Here is a 24,604-nt window from a genome sequence, read left to right as displayed (position 1 = left end):
GAGGAGACGAATCATCTGATGGTAAGGCCTCCGTTGCCCGCGAGTCAGCATGTACAACTAGTGAAAAGTGCGTGCTCTGCGTATCCCTTCTATCTGTGTACCAGTTGCAGTGTAGTGGGTATTGTAAAAAGCATATAACTGTGCCCATTACTGAACTGCTTACCTTTTCAACTACTAATAAATGGCGGTACGGTAATAGTTTATATTCTTCACTACAATTTGCATCTTATTCATTTAATTAGTTTTTATGTGTATCTTAAAGCTACCGACCGCATTAATACGGTGCGATTAGCTTTTACAAAAATATTATGATGATGATTTATATGTCATACAGGGAGGCCTTTGCCCAGCAGGTTTATAGGCTGACTGTACGACGGAGCGCGGCGCTCTTATATATGTACGCCGGTAACGAAACCATAGCGGCATCTAATTCGATGCAAACGCCATCTAGTAGTACCTTGTCTAGAATTTAATTATAAAGTCAATAAGGTTCTGGTATTTAGGTACTAGTAAATAAAGGAAGGCAACAAAACACTTTATTTCTCGAAGAGGCAGGCAAAGATGAGTTATTGCCAAACTTCGGAAAGGTCTAACTAAGCCTCTAAGGTATAGACGCATAGCGTAAAATACTACAGAAGCCACCTAACCTAACTACCTATTACGTGGTTATCGATAATTTCGTCCTTGACATAAATAATAGAAAATTAAAACTTCACCCTTAATAACGAAATAGGTTTATTGTATTACATATGATAACCTCCATGGTCTCGGTACACTCATTAAGGTCATGGCCGGTAATACTTAGCACGCACCCTTCGTGACCTGACATGACAACGACAGGGACGTCTGTCAATCCCTCACCTGACTGAAACATATAAAACAGCTGAGAATTTATAAAATAGGTACGGTATGAAAGTTTTATGTTGTACATTTTTATTTTGGTACACAACTGGTTCTGTCTAAACCAGGGGTTCCCAACCTTAATTCATGGTTATGGACCACTTTTATATCATTCTTGTTTGGCTAGGGGCTATTACTATACTGAGATCTTCACGGTTGTGGAGGAACTACTAGGGAAAACTGCCCATAAAGGGAAAAAGTGAGGAAATTCAAAAACTCAAAATCCCCCGTTTTTAAGTATTGAAATCCGTTAGGTTACTCCTCTCAGTTGGACAGTGTTGTTGTCTTTTGAGTATTATTTTTTATTTCGCGCACTATATTTTGTCTTCTGCGGACCACAGGTAGTCCACGGACCCCCGGTTGGGAACCGCTGGTCTAAATTCATCTAATTCCCCAATTCGTACTATTTCAGCCTATTATCTGTAGGTAGCCTGCCTTTAGATAACACCGAATACGTCAAATACTTCAGACCGATATTCATGGCGTACAACGAGTACAATTAGTCGAAATTACCGTAACAATAGACAATAGGAATTTATATGGGAATGCGTCTTGCTTTATGCCTCGTATTCTGTGTAGCGCGAAGAGCTCTACAGATTATTGCTCAGTCTGTGTGGTTTTGTATAATTTTCTGAATTCTAACTGTGTGGGCATTTGGGTAAAGGCTATAGAAATCATATGATAACTTGTTATATTACGGTCATTTTAGATATCATATCATCTATAGTTGTATAGGAATATCTAAAATCTGGGGTGGATCTCTATGCAACCGTACAGATCCACCCAGTTCATTGAGTCATAAGGATAGGGTAGGGGTGTTATCTACCCCGTAAAGATGAGGTCAGGACGGATCTGACCGGCATGTGATGTGGGGCTGCGGAAGAATCTGGACTCTCGTGGCCCCCAGGATCACGTGCTGAGTAGACACCGGGGGGTTTTAGCCGGTAAGAGTCTGGCATACCCCTCCGCCTTTCCCCGGGTGGAGGAAGTCCATGAGGATTTCCCCCCAACTAAAAAGAGGGTGTGATCTCCAAGTTAATAACCTATGTTTAGGTTACTTCAAACTGACCAAACTGACTCTTATAAAACTAACTTTATAATAGTCAGTTTCAAAGTATACCTATGTACTTAAACTGAACTTATTAAACGCAATACCTATTCTATTTACAATTAATTAAAGATACAAGACAGAGTGACAATGACTGACGCATCAGGGACCACAAAAACACAAGCCACGGATAAAGAGGCCGAGGAGAGCAATGTGTCGAAGAAAGACAAACTGTCGCAGAAGGAGAAGGAGATACCTGTCGTACACGATCAGGGATTCTTCCAGCATAGCACTGGAGACACATATGATGGATACTTCGAAGCCAAGAAAAAGGATCATGCTCTTAAAATGCATGGTGAGATTTTTAAATAAATGAGTAATACTTAGGTAGCAGTTAAGTTAGCAATCAACATTGAGTAAACAGGTCACATGAATCCAACACGGTCTTCTTTAGATTCAGTTAGGCCATCGAGGTAATTATAACAATTTACGTGTAGGTACTATTTATCTACTTAGAATTTAGAAACTGGAAAATGCAATAGATAGGTGGCTAGAATCGAAGTAGTTATTGCTTAATCTAACCCATGAACTCACGATCGGCAGTCACGTTTGCGGCTTAAATCAGAAGATTAACGGCGAAAAATTACTAAAATGTCGATAATTTCAAAATTAAACATGAATCTTTCTTCCTTGTCTACCTAATTTACATAAATAACTGCAAGCTGCAACGTAATGTGTAGTCCCGACAGGCGTGTAATGTGCAAAATTTAAATTCTTGCAAGTAACTGCGCATGCCTCACTCAATCTTACATTTGCGAAACAAAACTATGTATTGTTTTGCAAAGACACCTTTTCTTTCGGTTGTAAACGACGTAGTCAGCGGAATAATTTTGTCATATCCAGTGTGGTCTAATGGACCGTATCGTAATCCATTTCAAGGCGCGCACAGACGAACGTCACGGTCCAATTACTTAAACAGTTGCGTTCGTTCTCTTCCTGTACTTACTGTCTTTCAAAAGTCCCTATTAAGTATCATTATTTGTTAGTTAAAATAAAAATGTCAACGTTTTAGGGTTTGGCGTTTATACGACAGCTGAAGGTGACCGGTACGAGGGACACTGGGATCAAGATAGATTCGGCTGGAATGACGAGGTTGTAATATCATACATCGAAGGTGCAAAATACGAAGGAACCGTCAAAGATTGGTCTTATTCCGGAAAGGGTAAATATACCTATCCCGATGGAAGTCATCTGCAATGTGAATTTGCAGACAATTGTCCAACAGGCAGCCTGCGGTTGACGGATCCTAATGGACATCTATGGCTGGGTAAGGCTGAACTAGGATTCGCATGGTTCGAACCTGTTAATCACTTTTATGATTTCTTGGAGACGACTAGTGCAACCAGAAAGCGCCGTAAGTTGCATGCATCGTCGTCACAAATGTCCAAGAAATCTTTGCGTAGTAGAAGTAGTAGACAAAGGTTGGCTGCTAGTCATTCAAATCCAAAAATTAAACGTTAAGAGACAGCAGATTTGTCCGACATGATCGAGTTATTTCCATTTGATATTACCTAAATACTGTTATTTATTTTGTTGATAATATATATTTTCATATATCCGTTACTGGAGAGTTTATTATTGAGTTGTGAGTTGAGACGGATGATTGAACACTATCGTTAGTAAATAATGTAAACACACAGCCGTTGAATAAGTAACGAAGGTAGGTCAGGAAACGAATGAACTCCAAGTTGTCTCGTCGAGTGTGAACTTGTAAATGTAGAGACGTGTTCCGATCATTTATGTAAACAATCGATAGAAGAAAATGTAAACAATGGAAACGTTTGAGGATTGAGAAACTGGCACCTTTGTAAGTAGTCAAGCACTTAGTTACAAGTGTAGATATTGGTCGCTAACTGCAGTTAGTCACTTAACTAGTTAGGGGCACTCCGTCTTGTGACACTTCACCGGTTGAACCCACTTACTCTGCACGTATATCATTCGGATTTATCGACACAGTCACAAACATTATGGTGGTGCATATACATAGGTACCTAATTACCTATATAAGTTTATTTGCGGTTTAATCTTCGTGTTTAATCATTCAGCTGAGTCTCAACCGACAATACAGGAGGGTTTCTTATTTATGTAAATTGCCAAAGATAACGTAATTTTTACTGCATCTACTAGCAAAGAAATGGTAATTGTGGTATTTTCCGCGGTAAGATTACACTTATTAGGTGAAGCATGAAGTGTATAAAGGTAGATATTTGAAGCGTAACTTTGATTATAATGACTGGACATAAAATTCAAACGGTATTATGATTTACAAACAAAGCTCCGAGTAGCAGCAAACGGATATGATGCAAGCTTACTTATTAAGAACGGTTAGTTAATGTTGCGAAGTTTTCCATACGACTGTTTGGTCTGATGACATTTATTTGCATGCATGTATAGCTAGCAGACGGCTCGCCGCCTACAGACCATTTGTATCACGTCACTGCTACAACGACAACGAACTTCTTAGGTTTGTAGTTTCGGCCTCGAGTGTACACCCACATTTGAATAGCCACTCTTCGAAGGTCTCTACGAACTTAATAAGTTTCGCTTATCGTTCCTATTCCGTGCACCGATATGGGGGTCGAGGGGGGTCAACATGAAGTGGTGCGGCACACTTTAGAGTAACATAGGAGTGGCTGAGTGCGTGACTGCGAGCCGTGTATCTTGCGAACTGTGTTCGGTGTCCATAATTAGTAATTAGGAAGGACAACAGAATGGCTGCGAGGTGAAGGACACTGATTTTACTACCTGTTTAATGAGCCTGTAGTCTATTCATTTACGACGGTACACAGAGGCCCCTAGTGCCTTGTGCACCGTCTACTGTACTTTCAATATTGTAAACTATCTATGACCACAACAACGTTACTTAAGCGTGTTTAACACTTTGACACGTTCGGCACGTTCCAACGTTCCAAAGTGATTTCAGTTACAATTTAAAAGCAAATGATGATAAATGGGAACTGTTCAATGCAAATAACACATTCAAAGTATTCTGTTAATTTTAGAACCGGCTGACAAAGAGAGGGTATGTGTCGAGATGTATGATCTCACGTCTTACCTTGAGAATGCAGAGTGCAATTTGTAGAGATTGTAGTAGATAAACATTTGTATACCTATTGTTGTAATAATGTCGTTTACGCTAAGGACTGAATGTGGTGAGTGAATCAAAGTGGAAGGATTGCAGTCTCAGAAATTAATTACAGGTGTTGGCTTTGTGTGTAAAACACACACTAAATAGCTTAGGTATCTCACGATGGTTTAACAGCGTGATGTACCCACAACACGACAAAGTGGGCTAAACGGATAAGGAAGCAGTAATATACGGCTAACTAGAACCATATAAAGCACGTGTACTAATGTTTTCTATCCGTGTCTAATCTTATCGGGGAAAAACATCAATTGGCGTAGCTTGTGTAGCAGCGTACTACGAGACTACGCGACTACGAGACTACGATGCTACGACACAGCCAGTCGGTAGAACGCAACGGAGTTCCGAAGTGTCAGTTAGAGGCGCGGCAGATGTCGACCAGCAAAGACGTGAGGCGCGAACCGGCGCGCCGGTACTCGCCGCCCGCGCCTTATCGTTATCACGTTATCAGCCCTTATCAGTTACTCATCGCGAATCCGATCGCACACCGCCATTCGATACTCACGCGCGAACACTTCGATCCAGATGTGATTTGTTTCTGATCGGTTGATCATGTACGGGATTTCAGTGTTTGCTTTTTTTTATTTGTTTTTTGTGAAAATTGATAATGGAAACTGTCAAGGTGAGTTTTTCTTCTCATTTTGTGTAAGTGATAATGAAATCTATTGTGATAATAATAGAGTTTACTATTGTAGGTATTAGTATGAGTAAGTGTTTAGTTTCTAGGACCAAAGTGTGTAAGGTAAAGATTTACTTAGCAACGGACTTGATGTTTCGTTTAATTCACGAGTGTTAATGGCTTAGTAAACTAGTTCTTACAATGTTTACTATCTGACTAACACACATATGTATGAAGGTTGTGATAAGGAATCGTTGAACATACTTCAATGGATTAGCTTTAAAATATTACGACTTTATAGTTTTTCAGGATTGCATGAAACAGATCTTGTTTGAAAGTGATCTTTGAACATATGAATGGGTTGATCAGAGATGTAGGATGGAAGGCTTTTGATATTGTGTCGCCCACAATCTACTAGTTATATTGAAAGTGATTGGGGGCGTTGTCCATGTGTTAAGATAGTTACACATGTTATGTATGTAGGTACATAGGCGTACTTGTTAATATTTAATTCATTCATACTAATGATACTTACTTGTATACCTATCAATGTCATACCTACTTAAAGATTTTTTAAGGCTTTCGATATACTCGTAGCATTGAAACTAGTAAATATTCGTCAGTATATGGACTGAAGTTTGAACCTCACACCATTCCGTTGTGTTTAATCTTTATCCTTCATCGAACATTGAACCACTTTAGAAATACCCTCTTAATATTAAACTTCCAAAGGGTTTTATCCTGAGAGTAATTTAATTTATGAATATTACATACTATTTTTGAATTATTATTCCGGTTATGGATGAGAAAGTTCTTAAAATAACATTCCATAAGCATTTCTCAAGATGACTGTGGGTTCTAAAATAATGTAGAGAATTTAAGTAGGTATTTTTAAAATAACATAGGCTTAATCATGTATCATGTGGAAACACTCATAATAATTAAAGGATACACTATTAATTTATCAACAAACAGGACGGAAGTTAAAACTATTCACATTAAATGTTGTTATGGAAGCTAAGCAAGATTAGAATAAAAATAAAAACTAATTCGTTATCTCAACACGGACATAAATGTAACTTCAAACGGAAGATTTATTTTATGCTCATGCGTTTACTAAAATAGCCGAAACAGACGCAAGGCAGAGAACACACCTGTTACGGACGCTAGTTTGTTGGAAATAGATTAAAAAAAATACTAAATAGGATTGACAGTTTTATTTAAAGATGGCGGCTCTGGTTGGCGGGAATGCGTTTTCCGACTTCACGAATTAGTTCGGTTTCAAGAATTACAAGTTACAACGCTTCCGTTGAAAAATTGAAAACGTTGAACGTTCAGCTGAAACAACATTGTATATGCTGTAATATGTTTGTATGTATAAAGTTGTACTGAATGTTTAAACTAGGAAGGAATTAATTTATGTAGGTACTTTGTAGGCTTTGTTAGTAAGCAATCTATTACGAAAATGAATGAGTATATTTTTTATGAAAACTAAAATGAATTCCTAATTATTCATCCTACTTTTAGTTTTACTTGTCTCTTAATTAACTGCGTACTTAAGCACTGTTAACATAGAAGTATAAATGAAAACATTAACATAAATAATTGTTTCATTCTGTAAATCTGTGAACATTATAGGGCTAACCTAATTAATCTAATTATTAACGGTAAACTAAACTGGCAACGGTACTTATTGTTGTAATGCAACAGTATTTTGTATTCTCAGATGAACATCTGTACCTATAATGTGCTAATAATATTTTCACTTCAAGTGCCCTAGTATAAGTCACTGACTAGCTATAATTTAGATAGCTTATTCTGTCACTGAAATAAAAAGATGAATGATTCCGTCAAATTGAAAATTTTCATCTTCATTTAAGTCTATTAAAAGAACGGGGTGAAAATAATCAAAAGCAATAATAACAGGAAGTACCTTTTTTCATTAAACGGTTAAAGAACTAACTTACTCCGCACTCGGAGACATTTTACGGTTACTTAAGCCAGTCCTTAGCATTCGTTTTCGGAACAAAACGTTATAATTAATAGTTTAAATAATCATTAAATGTCTCTGAGTACGGTAGTTAGAGCTTAGGGTAAACTTCACAAATGTACATTTAATGTAAGTAAACTATGGATTTCGGTAGGTAATCCTATATCCTTGTTGTATACCTATTATATCATGTTATTGATGAGATCACCAACGAGAATATTTGTTTGTGGGTGAAATTATTGACTCGTGGGATGTGGAACTAGCCTTTAATAGCTAATTGTCTAATAATCATGGGATTTGACTTTGGATTGAGAAGGTTCTTTGTACAGAAAAATAGAATAGATTAACGCGTCTAATTTGTAGAACAAAAGTACTTGATTGAATGCTGTACGGTTTACAGTGTAATTGAACCATAGTGATGGAACATAGGATCTTTAACTTGCAGATGCATCATTATAACCTGTTTTCTTTGTGTTTTACCATCTGATAGACAAGTGAATACTTGTCCCGAGCTTGTCCCTTTTCATTAACTATTGCTGTGTAACTATGTTGTATAGTTGTATCGTGATGCAACAACGTGCCATCACGTTTATTTCCTAGTAGAGATCGATGGCAGTTAAGATGTAGCATGCAACATACATCTATATTTGTATGTATAAAAATAATTGCGTGAATGGATCAGTCTGCTGTGGCCGTCTGAACTGAAGGTTCTTATGAAAAAGTTACTAAAATTCAGGACAATATTATGTCATTTTCGTATAGTAATGGAAATAAATATGTGATAGAATTTTACATACGTACGTACGTTACCTTACGTTAGTTTTACATACATACGTAGACAAGTACGTGTGCCACCACTGGTCACCACTCTGCGATGAATAAGGAGCCTAGATATAAACATCTAGATAGACTGTGAACATCTAAATAAACCAATGAAAACGTCGTAATTAACCACAACGGATGTGATAGATAATATTTGGCAAGTAACAGCGTTATAGCCGATGTGCAATAGGAAGCTATAAACTCAGTATTTGATGAGCTATTAAACTGTACCTACTTTACACACCACTTAGGACTTATGGCTTGAGGCCTATCAAGTAGTTTCATATAAATTTTATAAAGTACCTCTATATACCCGTAGCAGCATTTCCAGATTCCAGTTACCTAATATTTTTTTAATGGGATATAGCGCAAATGAGAAGGCTCATCATTCCATGGTATCAACGTACGCAATCAGCACCTTCCATAGATACCCGTAACACCAGAGGCGTTATAAGTGCTTTGACAGTTGTCGGCATTTTGAAGCTCCGGTGACCTCATCATGCACGGCGAAGCACAACGCAAGCGTCGTTAAACGCCACTTCCGTCGACTTTTTTAAAGACATAGCTGACTATTTTGTTAAGAGATCTGTCAGTGCCATTTTTGAGATACTTTTTTCCCTTGTGATAACTGTTTCTAGATAGGAAGTAAAATTATGTACTAAGTACATAAAATAAGTTGTAGTTTTGATTTTATGTTGGCATGTTAATTAATGAGCTTTTCTTTGTTTAATATGAGAGTACCTACCCAGGTTTTTAGGCATCCATACACGAGCCATATGTGTAGAGGTAGTAGCATAGCTATAATTTCTGTGGGTAGTATTCATATTGGTTTCGAAATATTATCGACCGCATGTTAATATATTAAGGTTGTTATTACCTTTTGACTAATAAATTGGCGACTATTAATAATACATAGGATGTAACAACAACATGATAAACTTTTGGAAAAATAGCAATATAATATTATTTCAAAAATAATTTACTTGTAATATACATATTGTAAGTACTTTATTTATTTGCGGAATTAATATTACGAAATTACTAACGACAAATAGGGAAATTGTACTTGTTGGTCATTTATTTGTTATGTCATCGCCCATAAATATAATAACATATTGAGTACATAAATATTTATACGTACGTAGGTATTTATTATTACATAAGGTTTTGTAAATCATTGCAAATTAATTGTGAAGTAAATCAACCATGAGTAAATTGCTGAAAAATAGCAATTTTCTCAAGACAGGAAACTGTTTTTCTAACTGAAGCAATAAAAGTAAGTTTTGTACAGTTTTATAAAGTTGGAATCCTAAAATAACTTCGTATTTTAAACTTCTCTTTTTTTTCTTTCAATACAAAACTAACCAGAAACAAACTAACAGTAAACTGTGTCTGTAATCAACAGAATAGATTACACATTGTCTATGGGTCCGGTTATTGTATTACGTTTTATTATATCTGTTACGGATAATATCTATCTATCAACTCTGCGGGCACGTGCTAGCAATTGTGTCGTGTTTGGGAAGATTATCTACGAGTACAAATATGTACCAGTAAAAATATAGGCCAAAAGTTCTGGAATATTTTTATGATCCATTCGTAAAAACACTACCTATACACTTCCTATAAGATACTTAGTTCTATACAATGTGATAGAGTAGAGACTTCTAACCCGTTAAGGCTGAGTACTACATCTAATTTTATCGACAAAAAAATAATATGGGGGTTGAACCCCTAATTGAAAATATTGAAAAATAGTGATTGTTTCGGTAAAAATAATTCACAAATGATTTTTTTCTCACCATTATCAAACATATGAAAAAAGTTATGAATTAGTTAGCCAAGGTTATTAGCTACCGTTTGACGTTTTTTTTTTCTACGACGCATACAACCTTTGATATCAAAAAAGTAAAAAAAATATTAAAATAGCCATAACTTTTAGGGGAGGGGATTCGACCCCTTCGACCCCCGACTTTTGTCGATAAAATTAGATGTAGTACTCAGCCTTAACGGGTTGAAGTCTCACCCCTATCACATTATATAGTCCTTTGATTACTCAAAGACAGTTAGGAGATTCTTTAATTAAGATATTAGTAATTATGTTAATTGCCCTTAGAGATTACCTACTAAATATTTAACATCAAGGTAGAGAATTTTACTCTCTGAATAATTAATATTTCATCAAAACATATGTTTAATTTAAGATACGAATTGTACCCTAATGAATGAAAATCACATCTAGAAGGACTTGTTTTAACGAAGTTTACCTTCTAACTATCTAAATTGTTTAGTGGTATCTCGTTTCGGTTGTAATCTGCTCGCCGCCCACATAAATTGTGTCAACGCCTGGCGTGCTCCTCATACCACCGATTTTGGTGGTCTATTTTAACGTGTCCGTCGTTCCGTCCTATGTGTCAAGTGCTTCTTAAGATACGCCATCCGTATTTTGTTTTTTTTTCTTAGTTCAGAATAAGTTGTTTGATTCTATTTCGGTCTTTACTGTTGAAACGTAGCTCGTAAGCGAAGACAGTTTGAAAGATGTTTATCTATTGAAAAGTATTGAAGAACAACTTTATTATTATGTCTGTTGCTTAAGAAAATTAATTGCTTTAACTGAAGTCGACGTTTTAGAAGTTGATAATTACCTGATTAACAAGGTTTGTAAACATCGTAGTTTACAGAAAACACGAAAGCTTAACTAAAAATACACATGACGCAATTATAGGATTGATAGGTTTACGCCCGGTCGTTAACGCCTTCATTTAGTTAATTACTTAAGTACTTGTAATTCTAGTAAACAAAAATAATTAGGTGGCAGTGACAAAACATATTTTTATTACATTTTATCCATGAAGCATGTAGCTGTACGACCTTACACACCTTATAGGTACTGGTCACAAAGTTAACAATACTCTTTTAGAAATATGAAAAGAAAAATATTGCCATAGACATTGAAAGAACTGGCTGGAACATAATTATTGCTTAGATATCATAAAAAAAGAATAAAATGCATGACTGGCAACTATTAGCAAAAAAAATTAAAAAAAAAACATAACTGACAGCTAATAATTTTTATTTGGCGGGAAAATTAATTGTGTAAGTTTTTTTTGCTAATTTTAGTTATTGTAATTTTGTTCATCATTTTCAACAGTACAACAGATGCAGAACAAGCTGGTTTGCATCGAACACAATGAGTGTGGTGCATGCTTGTCTGCTGCATCGCACTGCCGGTGGTGTGCTGACATCAACTATAACTCCGGAGCGCCAAGATGCAACGATGACGAGAGGTAAGCGGCTGAGAGTAAAATGATATTACTTAGAAGTTGTAGGTACGTAATTATAAATACATTATAGGTAGAACTTAGTCTCAAACGTTACTTTAAAAGTACATTAACGGTGGCTTATGGCTTAACTTTGGGTCTTTGATTTTGTCCGCGACTTATACTCATAGAGATCTTAAAGAATGATGATTTGTAAAAATTGTGGATACGGGTAACTATTTATTACTTGGTAATACGTATTTGTACTTTTACTATCAATACAATGAGAAACCAATTATTTTAGTCTGTACCTAGCTTTGAACTCAACTTCAAATGCTCTTTTCGCTTTTAATAAAAGTTTACGACTGTCATAACATAAGCTACGATTCACTGCGATTAACTTATACTACCTTAACTTAGGTTAAAGTGAAACCGGCTGTAACTGTCACAACAGTTCTTAGGTCACGTTAGGAGGCAAATAACATTAATAACAATAAATATTAACCAGCGGATAATTAATAATAATCATGGTTTCAAGGAAAAGCAAGACTTACCTATGTGTTTACGATGTTGTAATGTGTATACGATCATCTGAGCAAATTATTTAGCGCTAGGACTAGACGGTTAATTAATGGTTATAGCTGAACCTTATTTAGTCTTCAACATGTCTGTTGAGTATTTATTTTTTGTCCATTACCATACCATTACCGTATTTAGGCACATCACTTAAAGGGTTGTCACTAAGAATTCAATGAATTTAATGTTCGTTTTGATAATTAAGCCTTAACTAGGTATTTAGAGAGAATGGCCATCACAATAACAAGGGATCATCGTCTAGTTATCTCGCGTAGATCTCGGCAGTTAAGCGACGCCCACGACACACGGTAATTGGATGGGGGATCGTTGGAGTAAGGTCGGTTGTTACCGTCCTTGATGTGCGTGAAAATATTTGTTTCATTGCGATTTTGATGGATACGGTACTACCTAAGGAGTTGGTAACGCGTGGGTATAATTTGGAGAAGATATTGTTATATTTCTTGTTATATTATTATAGCTACAAGTTATCTTGTGCATCATTGGAAACATATCGGGTGTTTTGTTTAAAATTTATTGCTTTGAGAAGTCAAAAATATTCTTACTTTTTTGCCACTGAATAGTAACCAAAAATTGATATGCTTTTGAGTTAAATTTGATATCTGATATATCTGATAATGGTTAGTTAACTCACTCACTTTACTGCTTTATTGATTATTTGTTAAGAACTTGAACAGCCCACAATCAAATTCATGATTCTGCTGCTGGCTGTCCAACAATAATTCTTCACAGTCACACTATAGCTTCAGGCTTCTGTCAGATTTCAAAGCAATTAAAAAGTTCCGCTTTATTTCGCTCAATCAATTAGGTACCGCGACCGCAGCGCAAGCGCATTCCTCGTGTTTAGGTACTGTTCCCACGTTCACTGACCGATATTTGGGCAACGGCTCCCCAACTAATCAAGAGATCGTTGTTTGATAGATTATTTATTGTGTTGAGAACGAATGGACGGTTTCCAATGCATTGGTACTTTAATACTTAGCAGAGAAAAGTGGGTAACGATTAAAGTGGTCGAGTGTACGCCCTGCAACGTGTTTATTAAAAGATTTGTTGTTTGTTTTGATACTTCGTGTAACTTCGAACTGCGGACCGTTATTTCATTCATTCGATTACGTGTAAAGGAAATATACCAATCGACTCGTTTAATTTTAACCTATATGGAAATCGCGTTGCATTTAATTGGAATTGAATTGAGTGCATTCATATTTTATGATTCTGTTTGAAATAAGGTGTCAATGTAATCAGGAAATCCGGCGTCATTTCAATAAATTAATGCTATTGAGATTTTATCTAGTGGGTGGGCTCTAGATACGACGTTAAGAATTTTGAGAGCCTCTGTTGGGGTCCCCTTTATTTTTAGTACGCTGATGGCTTGGCTCTAATAAATAGATGATCGAATAACGTTATTTCTTTATCATCAGTCTCGTGAACACCGGCTGCAGTCAAGGCTTAATACAACGGCCTGAGAAGTCAGTATGGGAGGTCATGGAGAACAGTACGCTGCAGGATATGACTTCCGACAGTAAAGAAAATGTAGTACAAATACAACCACAGAAGATTCGTTTGTCTTTGAAACCACGTAAGTACTAATTATTAGAATTATAAATAACACCTACATTTTACCTTTAATGCGTTTTTGAACATTTTATAAAAGAGAAGAGTGTTTATTTTACAAAATGGTTTTCAGGGGAGACAAAAAAGATACAGTTTTCTTATAGGCCAGCCAAAAATTACCCTCTAGATTTATATTATTTGATGGATCTCACTTGGTCTATGAAGGATGACAAGGAAACGCTGGTATCTTTGAGGGATGATCTCCCAATATTGTTGAAGAATCTTACCGATAATTTTAGGTGAGTTAGTAAAAACGAAAATAGTATCTGAACCAAAAAGTTTCATTCATTAGATGTGTTGTGTTTTCTAAGGATAAGCTGGGACTTAATCAAAAAGTAAACTTTCAGGTTAGGATTCGGTAGTTTTGCCGAGAAGCCCCTTATGCCCTTCATCAGTACTGATGCAAGGAGACGAGCTAATCCCTGTTCCATGGAGGAAGAAGCTTGCGAAGCTACGTACAGCTATAAACACCACCTGTCTCTCACGAATCAGGTAATAATAATATAGACTAGTATACTACTAACTACGTATGCTTATGCTTATCATATCACTTTATTGAAAAAGGAAATCCTCAATAATCTTTTTCCAAGTTTAGTAGCTCGTTAAGTGATAAGGTTAATTTGTTAACTAAGTAATAACGTGGTGCTTGCTGATATCAATGTCGTTCGGTTAGTTCAAGATTTCTTAATTGACTTAGTGCAAGGTATATTTAATTACACTGGTAAACACTAGCAATAGAAAAATTGTATGTGAAATATGCATATTGCATATGCCCAGTAAAAGATTTTAGATAACTTCAAAAAATATTTAGAGTTAAATTCTTGCTCTAATAATTTTAATAATGTGTATTTTTAACGACTCTATGTAATACTAAATAGATTATGGTCTCTATCTCCAGGTAAACGAGTTTATAGAACGCGTGAACAGTAGTTCAGTTACTGCAAATTTGGATAACGCAGAAGCACAACTAGATGCTCTAGTCCAAGTTATAACGTGTGGAGACAAAATCGGATGGGCAGAACATAGCAGAAAAATTATCATACTACTTTCCGATGGACTTATGCATACAGCCGGAGATGGGAAACTTGGTAATGTATAATTAATTATGTAATGTGTGTGATAAGATAGATAACGTTAAGTGCTTCCTCCTGAGAGAGGTCTGCTTTAAGATTGCTCTAGTGTTGTTATTACTAGTGAAAGATTTTGAACCCAGTGTAGGTTTAGCCTGAACATTAATAAAAATTAGGTGCATCATACTTTGCTACTTTACTTCTAAGAAAGAGCAAGATAATCGATTTGGTACATATTTGATAATGATGTATTTCCACAAAATTGTGTATCATAGCATCGTCATTTGTCACATCGACAATACTGAGAAAATATAACCATAATATTGATTAAAGGAAACAGGAAAAACTTGCACAAACCTAGGTACTTCCTATTAGTCGATGATGTATTCCCCTGACACATTGAAATATTTATACAATAAAATAAATTAACAATCATGCTACCTACATCTGTAGTACCTATCATATGACAATGATCAATTTAAAAACACAACACAAACAGTTACGTGAAAGTAGATATCAGTAGTATCAGTAACAGAATACACATGTGTCACAATCACAAGTAATACGACTATAAATAATATTTAGAATCAGATGCATCTGATAACAAAGCCTAATCCGTTAAAGGTGGCGCGACCAAGAAGAACGATGATCAATGTCATTTAGACGACAATGGGTACTATTCCGATGCGGCTACTTACGACTATCCCTCCATAGCACAGTTGTACAGACTTCTGGAAAAGTACAAGGTAAGCATTAACAGTGTCAAGATTCTGATTGATGATTATTTATACTAGTGACACAATTACAGTTATTGATACTAATTTAATACGAAATATGATTCATTGTAAACATTTCATATCAGAGTATTCTTTGGAAAAGATTATGGGCTTCCATCCAATACACATCCAATATATTTTTCGGTATCGGTATTTTTTATAGGTATTATCAGTAAATCGGAGCTAATTTGTTCCGATTTGTAAAGTTTAAGAGGTTGTTTAAATCTCTACACATAAATGTTAACTTTCTGGAATGGCATGCGTGAATTATGTGTACGTTATTGCAATTTCACGAGTTCCCTAATGAAGCAGTACCATCTAAGTTCGTCGTTAATTATCTCGTTGCACCAAGATTTCCTAATCAAACATCCCATAAACTTCGGACGGTGGTAAATATTTAACGATTCCGGTAATTTTCAGGTTAACGTAATTTTCGCAGTGACGGAAAGCGTAAAAGATCACTACGATAGTTTAAATCAACTGCTTGAAGATTTTACTTACGTAGCTAAGCTAGAGAGCGACAGTTCAAATATTCTGAAACTAGTTAAAACTGGTTATGAAGATATTGTAAGTGTGGTGGACTTCCACGATGACTCTAACTTGGGACCAGTGAAAATCAGGTACTTTACGGACTGCGGTGTGGAGGGAGGTCCTTTGAAGGAGGAAACGAGGTGCACTGGAGTGGAATTTGGAATGACACTGCGTTATGAGGCTCACGTCATTTTGGAGTCTTGTCCTGAATATAAATCTGTAAGTTGTACACTCGAAAATCAACAGATTTTTTTATTTTGATAAATTAGGCACCATCTTTTAAGGTTATTATAATAATTTCTCTAATGTGTTTTATACAGTCTACACAAACTATCCGCATAGCTGAATCCCAGCTGGGGCAGGATGCTCTGACCTTGGAGGTGGACATTCAGTGTGGATGTAAGTGCAGTGGAGCCGTACAACAGGACATGTCGCCGATGTGCCCGGTTAATGCCCACTTCGTGTGTGGAGTGTGCCAGTGTAACAAAGGATGGTAAGTGAATCTGGATAATTTGCTATAGTGATAACCCCCATTTAGTGTTTTGCAACACAAATTCACTTATCTACAGTTGAATGACCTAAAAAAACTAATCACAAACCATTGGATATTGTCATAACATATTTGAATATAATTTTACGACATAAATGACACATATGTATGTATTTCTGTTTGTCACAATGCGTCGTCACGATTCCATAAGCCCCACAATAGGGATTTTGCAATATGTTTGTTCGCATGTCAAAGCTGCCGTGTGAATTGAGTTTCTAATAAAGATTTGATTTTATCGTCTAGTGTCTCCACTTATAATATACAGGTTACGCAAAATTTTGTGAGAAGACACACTCGAGTTGGTGTGACATTCTCTTTATTTCACAATAGCTTCAAAATCATAAGGCAACATAAAATTGGAGCTTTAAAACGTCATTGACATTTGTCTTTATCTGGTTTTATCCAAGTGCATGTTCATCTATTTGATGTTACTTGGTGCTGTGTTAGACTAGAACTTTTTGCAAATAATTGTCGTGTCAATTCGCACCTTGTCGATATTTGTCTACTAATAAAGCTCTGTCGTGATCTATTCCAGGAACTAGAGTAGCTACTGGCTTACTTCCTACATGAGAGTACACACATGTTCTTAGCATTGTGAAGTCCTGATTAGTATGTCTTGCACTAACAGTAACGGTTTAATCGAAAACCGTTAATGCAATTAAGGTTTAAATAATATTCAAAAGAAAGTAGGAATGAATTATGGATCGAGTGTCATTGTAGCATAATTTGTTTACGAATGCTTAATTTGAATTTGTATTTTGGGTTTATATCCTGTGTATGGGTCACGTAGCTAATTAAATTGTTTGCCTTCCTTTATTCAACACTTACAAGTTCCAAAAAAAATATGGAAGCAAGGAAATCAGTATTGGAGGACGTCCGTCCTAATAATCAACACTTTTTAAAATTTCCAGGTCTGGTCCAACATGTGACTGTGCGATAGGAGATGAGAATGCGTCAGCAGAGCTGTTGGCGCAGTGTCGGGAACCGAACACGACCCGTGCCCTCACCTGCTCCGGCGCCGGCGACTGTCTCTGCGGAGAGTGCGACTGCGACATTGGCTTCACTGGAAGATACTGCCAGTGTAAAATGTGTGATGTTAGCCTGTAAGTATATTGGTTTTATAATTGATTCTTGTTTTGCGGTTCGTTTAATTTCCTAGGCAAGATTCAATATATTAATTTGCTTTGACTTTGATCAAGCATCGAATCCAATGATTTATAACGCATCTTACTAACATAAAAGACATGGTGTTTTTGTCTCCGCGAAAGTCTACATTTCGAGTGTCAATCGATGCTAACCAGACGTACATTACGTCGTGAGGTATTGAGAGCATTAGTAAATACACTTTACGTTAGGCACCGACTGTCGATACTTTGAGTATTTCTGGATATGCGGAATGTGTTTACTTGTCTCTTTTGGAATAGGCGCGTTACTTCCTACTGATGCTTGTTTAATGGCCCGGTTAATGTGCCTCAACGAAATAACTGCTTATGCTGTTATGCAAATAAATAATCCTCCATTGCCTCGGGTTGGTTTGTTTTGTTTTGACTTTTACGAGTAACTTAAAGATAAATGTCTAGAATTTATTAGTTTGTTTAGAGAATAAAACTATAATTTCGATTTTGCATATTAGGCTACTTTCTAACTAGTCAATATATTTTCTATTAATTTTGTATGTAATATACATTAATGACATCATATTTTTACATCAAATTTTAGACTTATTTCTAGAAAATTAGGTATAGAAGTTCAAAAATTAAGTAGAATTATAAAGTAAGTTAAAGTAATTAAGAATTGTAAAATATTTTGGTCTTGTTATCCATATTCTCATATTTTTTTTAATAAACTAAATTCGTATGTGATATATTTCCAGTGACAATGGCCTGGAGTGTGGCGGAGTGACCCGCGGCGTGTGCGCATGCGGTGAGTGCGCGTGCGCACCCGGGTGGAGCGGGCCCGCCTGCGACTGTACCAATAATACCAACACCTGCATCTCACCCGCTGGGGGAGATATCTGCTCGGGACACGGAGAATGTGTTTGTGGTTAGTATACCTATTCTAACCTGAAAAATAACATATTATTTATCCTTACTTGCGAATCTAACTCGAAACCATGTTACATTATCAAAGTGTTGGACACAGATGAGTATCATAGGCATATTTTCGGGATATGAATAAAACAATAGTATCTATAAATGCTATAAAATCAAATTGTTACGGACTAAAGACTGACCTAAAAGTTGGAGACAAGAATGTACAAGGTATAACTAACACTGTGATAGACGCTTTTTAGAAACCCAAATACAAGTATTTGGATAATGCAAGTCCACAGTGGAACAACATAACAGAGACGCCGAGGTCGCGACCTCTTGAATAGTCAAAGTAACAAATTTTTATATGAGCGTCTGTTTACATTTTTCGAAGGTTTGCCTACATATTAGATAAGGGTCAGGTGAAAGTGAATGTGGGTACTTCGGAACAACTTACGAAATAGGCACAGTTCAGCACTAGTAGGTTTTGATTAGAGAAATCAAAATGAAGATTTAAAACATTAAAGATAATATATGAGCTACCAACACCAATTTCAGGGTACCTTTTTAACGTCTGGATATCCTGATGGATTCCCTCTGTTTAAATGTTACCACCAGAAAATGTTAAATGATAATTTTAGTACGCCTATTATTGAAACAATGACGAATATGGATATGACGTCAGGATCGAGAAATTGTTGAAATGCGGATTTCTTAACACATTAAACGCCGTGGTGGTCACCGGTGACCGACGTTAGCGGAGCCTTCAACAGTTTTCTATTGGGAGTTAAAGACTTAAAATACCTGATGCCTTCAGTTCTGTGTTCAGATTTCCAATGTTCCTTGAAGAATCACCTGCAAAATGCCTATCCGCACCTTACAGGTAGATGCGAGTGTTCAGTGGCGGACGAGAGCGGCGCGAAGTACTCGGGCATGTTCTGCGAGTCGTGCGCCACGTGCGACAACCCGCTGTGTGCGCACGCCGAGCCCTGCGTCGCCTGCAGGCTACAGGGGAACTGCACCCACAGCGACGCCTGCAACATCGGGGACGTCAACTACACCGTCACTGAAGTCATTAATGACTTGGGTATGTGCTGTTTTATTACTCGTATCATGACTATCTCTGTTTATCTCTTTTTTGTCATCTCTAAGTTTATTTCTGTCTCTATACCTTTTTCAGACCTTGAACCTTGCTCTTAAGACAGGGACTGTAGTCGAATGACACGGCATGATGTTAGGACTATTTAAAATATTTCTTTATTTATATAAGAACTTGTTTCGTTCAGCTTAAATTTACTTTTTAGAATTTTACCATTTATGTCATGTAAAATGTAAACTGTGTTAATCAAAATGTCTTTCAGTTCCCTTCCATCATAATATATGAATACTTATACCTGGGGTCGACCTCCCATTAGTATAGTCAGAGAAAGTAACCCATTAGAAGTTAATGTAGCAAATCTATTCGACATTAACTTGTGGCTAAGATTATTCTTGAACGTGTTAAAAACAGTAGCTGTTGCCATTTAAGTGGTTGTGGTTTGCGGTCCACTAATGCTAATTTGTTTATGATTGAGATGGGGATCATTAAAGTCAAAAGCATTACGTACTTCGCTAAAATGACTTCGTGTAGGTAAAATAAAATTCAAAGAGATAATAGCCTATACTAACAAAACGCCAAAATGTCCTTTTAAAAGATTTTTGGCTGTAGCAGATCTCGTAATTTGTTTTATTGCTTCTTAAACATTGATTTTTATACTTTTTGTTACAGTAACCGATGACTTAACAACATGTATCCTGCGTCTGGAAGAAAATAACCTCGAGTGTGAATACAAATACACGTATTCCGCCAAACCATCATCAGGGGTGGAAATTATGATCGGAGGCAAGGAGTGCTATAGTCCAACTAGTGCTAAAATTATGACAAGCGCCGTAGTTATTATGGGCTGTGTAATTGCAGCAGGTTTAATAGCTATATTATTCTTTAAGTGTGGACAGATCATGTCTGATAGAAGGGCCTACGCGAAATTCGTCAAAGAAGCGCAAGAAAGCAGGAAACATATGCAAGAATTGAATCCTTTGTACATTTCACCTATTTCAGAGTTCAAATTACCTGACTCGTTCCCAAGAGACAAGAATGATTAAGCTTTTTATTACGTAAGTGTTCTCTTAGGACATTTTTTTAAATTAGTTTTTTATAGCACTATGGTTGCAATAAGCGTTGACAGCGCCTCTGGTGGTGAAAAAGTGAACCAGTGTTGTATGTATGTACTTATATTATTTTGTTTTTGGCATATTTTTTATGATTGCGTTATGGTTATTGTATGTTTTGTGTTTCAGTATTTTGGATTTGTGCAAATTGTAAGTTAGAAACATGTAGATTTGTAATTTAAATGTATTTTTCATACACATTCAGTAACTTACTGTTTGAATTTAAGCTTCATTGTTTCAGTGATAAGCTTTATAATGGGAAAGTTACTATTTTCCAATTCACCATAATATTTGATAGTACAAAGTATATTTAGAGAAATGTACTTAATGTAGATACTACACATACTTATAGATATTTTCTTAAAGATGTTGCCATTTGTGCCTTCATTATAATCGACACAACTTTCTTCTTTTACTTTTATTCTTAGTGAAACTTTGTTCATACAGAGTTTATGGAGATATACCTACATAAAGTATGTACTTATGTATTAAAAATGTACTTATTTTTTTACTTAAAGTACTTTAGCTTGATTAGAACTTATTATAAATATTGTTACTAGTCTTGCAGCATTGCATTGTGCGCCTTCATAATAATTATTTTTATTGCTAAGTTTATTTGGTAAATAAGTAATTAATTACCGATTAAGTATTAATTCAAGTACATTGAGAAATCGTAATTAGCATTAATTGTGTTATTTTATAACAATTGTTGTTGCACAATATGAATTACCTTTTATTGCGATTTTGTCCAGTAAAAAAAGAAACTACAGGTCCTTGTCACCATTTGAATTTATGCGAACAAATTAATTACTAGTATAATACGTATTTTCCAAAGTCAAAACTTGTGCACAAAAATATTTATAAAAGTTATTCGTTATTTGTGTATTTTTATATAAAACCAATGTTACACTAAAATAAGTTCCTAAATATAAGTTGTTTCGTCTAAAAAAACTATGTTTTTCTAAAAATTTGTAAATAAACTAAACCAAAAATAAAACTCTCGTTAACATTTTCATGGTTTTATTAATTTCGACGCATCCATATAAATTCTCATTGTTTATATTTATTTTTTCAAATTTTTATTAAAGTTCCAAACGAGTACAAATGAATGCATGTCACTTCCACCACAGCGAGATTGTTAAAAAATAAGTGGGTATATACAACGTGTCTTTGTGTTAAGGGTAAATTAGACCTTATTGTGTTTAAATCAAGCTTCAAAATCGTTACGGGAAATCTTTGTACATTTTTCAGGCATATTTCATGTATGTACGCTACTGTACGCACTTTTAACAATGTTCTAAACTATAACACATTAATCGCCGCATGAAAACTGTACCTAGAAGAACCTAGTGTAGAAGGTTGGGCAATCTTTCGTTGATATTAGTTGAATAATAATAATAATTAAAGTATTCGCTTCAGGTCTAGTTTGCCCTAACACTGTTGCTTGGAAGACTAAACCATAACTATAACATAACATATTTACATAATCTTAGCTTTACATTGTCACCCCACTCCGTTATTTTACTTAAACATAAATTATAAGAAATCTTACTTTATAAGAGGTATACTTGTAAGTACAGGATGTATTTCACAACATTTATACGTAATTTTGATATAACATTTTCATATAAATTTCGATTTATAGCGAACGAGTTTATAACAACTAATATTAAGTAGCCGTACAAAGTTCTTTAACCTTATTCATAAAATCACATCCAGAATTATCTTATTTTAATACCTTAGTTTGACTAAGTACCACAGGTTTCCATACACAACTAATTCTTATAAAAATAATAATTGTATATACCTACTGTATGTACATAATTATTAAGTTGGAAATAACATTTGTAAGTAGCTGAAGGAAATCAATTTGTGGTTGAATTTTTTGTGTTATGTTAAAATTACTTGATGATATTCATTACATGATTACAGCAAAGGTTGTGACTTTATTACAGATCCAACCCATTATTTTATTTCACACAAAAAAATATTATCAAAAAATTTACGACAGATGGTAGTTTTTTTCGCATACGGGCAAAAAATTATGTAGGTATGGTCTTTCTTCTCTTTTGTATACGATATTCCGTCTTCCCGACTTTAGGGGTAGTTTTGTTAAAAAATATAATAAATGCACAATTTAGATTTTCATTTTTCTGTAAATTCAAGGAGCTAATGGTACACATATAGGTCTGTACAAACACTTTTAATTGAAATTTATTCATGTAACTATTCATAGGTACTCGCGAAAAAATACACTTAATAAATTTTGTTACTGCAATGAACTAGAAAACTTTCCATCAACACAAATATTGTTGTACAAGTAGGTATATGTGTACCAATACCCATATACTATGATGAGACCAATACAGCTATCCAGCTTGGATACAGTAGGTACCTACTGATTAAGTTTGTACTAAAACCAGAAGTAAATCGAGTAAAATGTTGGTCGTTAGATCAGCTACATACAAAATCCTAGGCAAGCTATAATTTAGCTTTAAAAACTTATAATTTCCTAGAGAAATTCGTCCAATAGCTCAATTTTAAACGATTTTTATTCATATAAGGCCCCGTTGATTTCAATTTACTATAAAAGGCAATACAGCAGTCAAAGATTATACACATGCTTTGCTGAACACAGTGTCAAACGAAATATCTTATTATAAGTAATAGTATGTTGTACATGTAATCTCATATCAACTAGCCGTAACTGTTAACCTGTTTTCGTTTAACAAAGAGCACGTGAGGCTTGGCCAAACGGTTTATTTTCAAATTCCTAAGTGACTTAACATGTTGTATTGTTTGAAAATGAATTAAATAGGAGACATTTGACTATTTCGTAAAATATGATTTCATTGAGTCTATACCGAGTCTGGGCCAAGCTTTTCGCCTCACATTAGTATTGCTAGAACAGTGCATGGTGACGTCACACTTGTCGGTCGTGTCGCGCGGGAGGCATCACAGTCATAGGGCCGGGAGCGCCATGCTTGGCTTCCAGCTGAACCGTCTTGGAAGGTACTTTGGCATCAGTCGCTGGACGTGCTGGGTGCACGGGTACTGGCGCTGCATCGGGAACTAGCCTTCGTATCAACTCTGACATACACGGCCAAGGAACCAGCCTGGAATTGTAAAGAGTTATTTAATGCAACGATCAAGATATGCAGAACTTTAAATGTAAACTGAGTTTTTATGTAAATTGTCATTCTTATAAACATTTTAAGTCAAATGTATCTGATTTTAGCTGAACAATAAAGAAACTGCACAAAGAATGAAATTGATATTGATATTGTCACGGAATAACATTATGTAATCAGATGAAACTTCAAGTCACGCTTGACCAGAGCTGCAGTTACGGAGATGGTGTCATATATCGTACAAGTAGTTGTGTCA

At 35.6% G+C, this 24,604-nt stretch overlaps 3 protein-coding genes across 4 annotated transcripts in view; 2 read left to right on the top strand and 1 right to left on the bottom strand.

Moving 5' to 3' along the window:
• Positions 1 to 773: 773 nt before the first annotated feature.
• LOC118272168 (uncharacterized) lies at positions 774 to 3,571 on the top strand. 2 transcript variants are annotated; one of them, XM_035588520.2, is made up of 3 exons: positions 774 to 902; positions 2,081 to 2,303; positions 3,021 to 3,571. In XM_035588520.2, exons 2-3 carry the CDS (start codon positions 2,099 to 2,101, stop codon positions 3,467 to 3,469), a joined length of 654 nt encoding a protein of 217 aa, XP_035444413.2. In that variant the 5' UTR covers positions 774 to 902; positions 2,081 to 2,098; the 3' UTR covers positions 3,470 to 3,571. The 2 variants fall into 2 exon arrangements, with proteins under 2 accessions (XP_035444413.2, XP_050549533.1); XM_050693576.1 differs by lacking the exon at positions 774 to 902 and adding an exon at positions 1,734 to 1,844.
• Positions 3,572 to 5,503: 1,932 nt separating this feature from the next.
• On the top strand, positions 5,504 to 22,226 carry LOC118272167 (integrin beta-nu). The gene is made up of 13 exons (XM_050693937.1): positions 5,504 to 5,775; positions 11,736 to 11,871; positions 13,860 to 14,017; positions 14,126 to 14,291; positions 14,400 to 14,544; positions 14,951 to 15,140; positions 15,747 to 15,868; positions 16,319 to 16,648; positions 16,750 to 16,922; positions 17,891 to 18,082; positions 18,853 to 19,022; positions 19,893 to 20,096; positions 20,778 to 22,226. The coding sequence occupies exons 1-13, from the start codon at positions 5,706 to 5,708 to the stop codon at positions 21,149 to 21,151; spliced, it is 2,430 nt and encodes an 809-aa protein (XP_050549894.1). The 5' UTR covers positions 5,504 to 5,705; the 3' UTR covers positions 21,152 to 22,226.
• The window catches only part of LOC118271630 (retinol dehydrogenase 10-B), a 30,572-nt gene continuing 28,188 nt past the window's right edge, over positions 22,221 to 24,604 (bottom strand). The window contains exon 5 of the mRNA XM_050693804.1: positions 22,221 to 24,333. Within this exon, the coding sequence (XP_050549761.1) occupies positions 24,141 to 24,333 (193 nt within the window). The 3' untranslated portion in view covers positions 22,221 to 24,140. The remainder of the gene's footprint in view (positions 24,334 to 24,604) is intronic.

The sequence above is a fragment of the Spodoptera frugiperda genome, chromosome 5 (genome assembly GCF_023101765.2).
Source record: "Spodoptera frugiperda isolate SF20-4 chromosome 5, AGI-APGP_CSIRO_Sfru_2.0, whole genome shotgun sequence".
Taxonomy (NCBI): domain Eukaryota; kingdom Metazoa; phylum Arthropoda; class Insecta; order Lepidoptera; family Noctuidae; genus Spodoptera; species Spodoptera frugiperda.
Note: the sequence above shows the minus strand (reverse complement) of the source record. Positions and strands in the feature narration are given on the sequence as shown.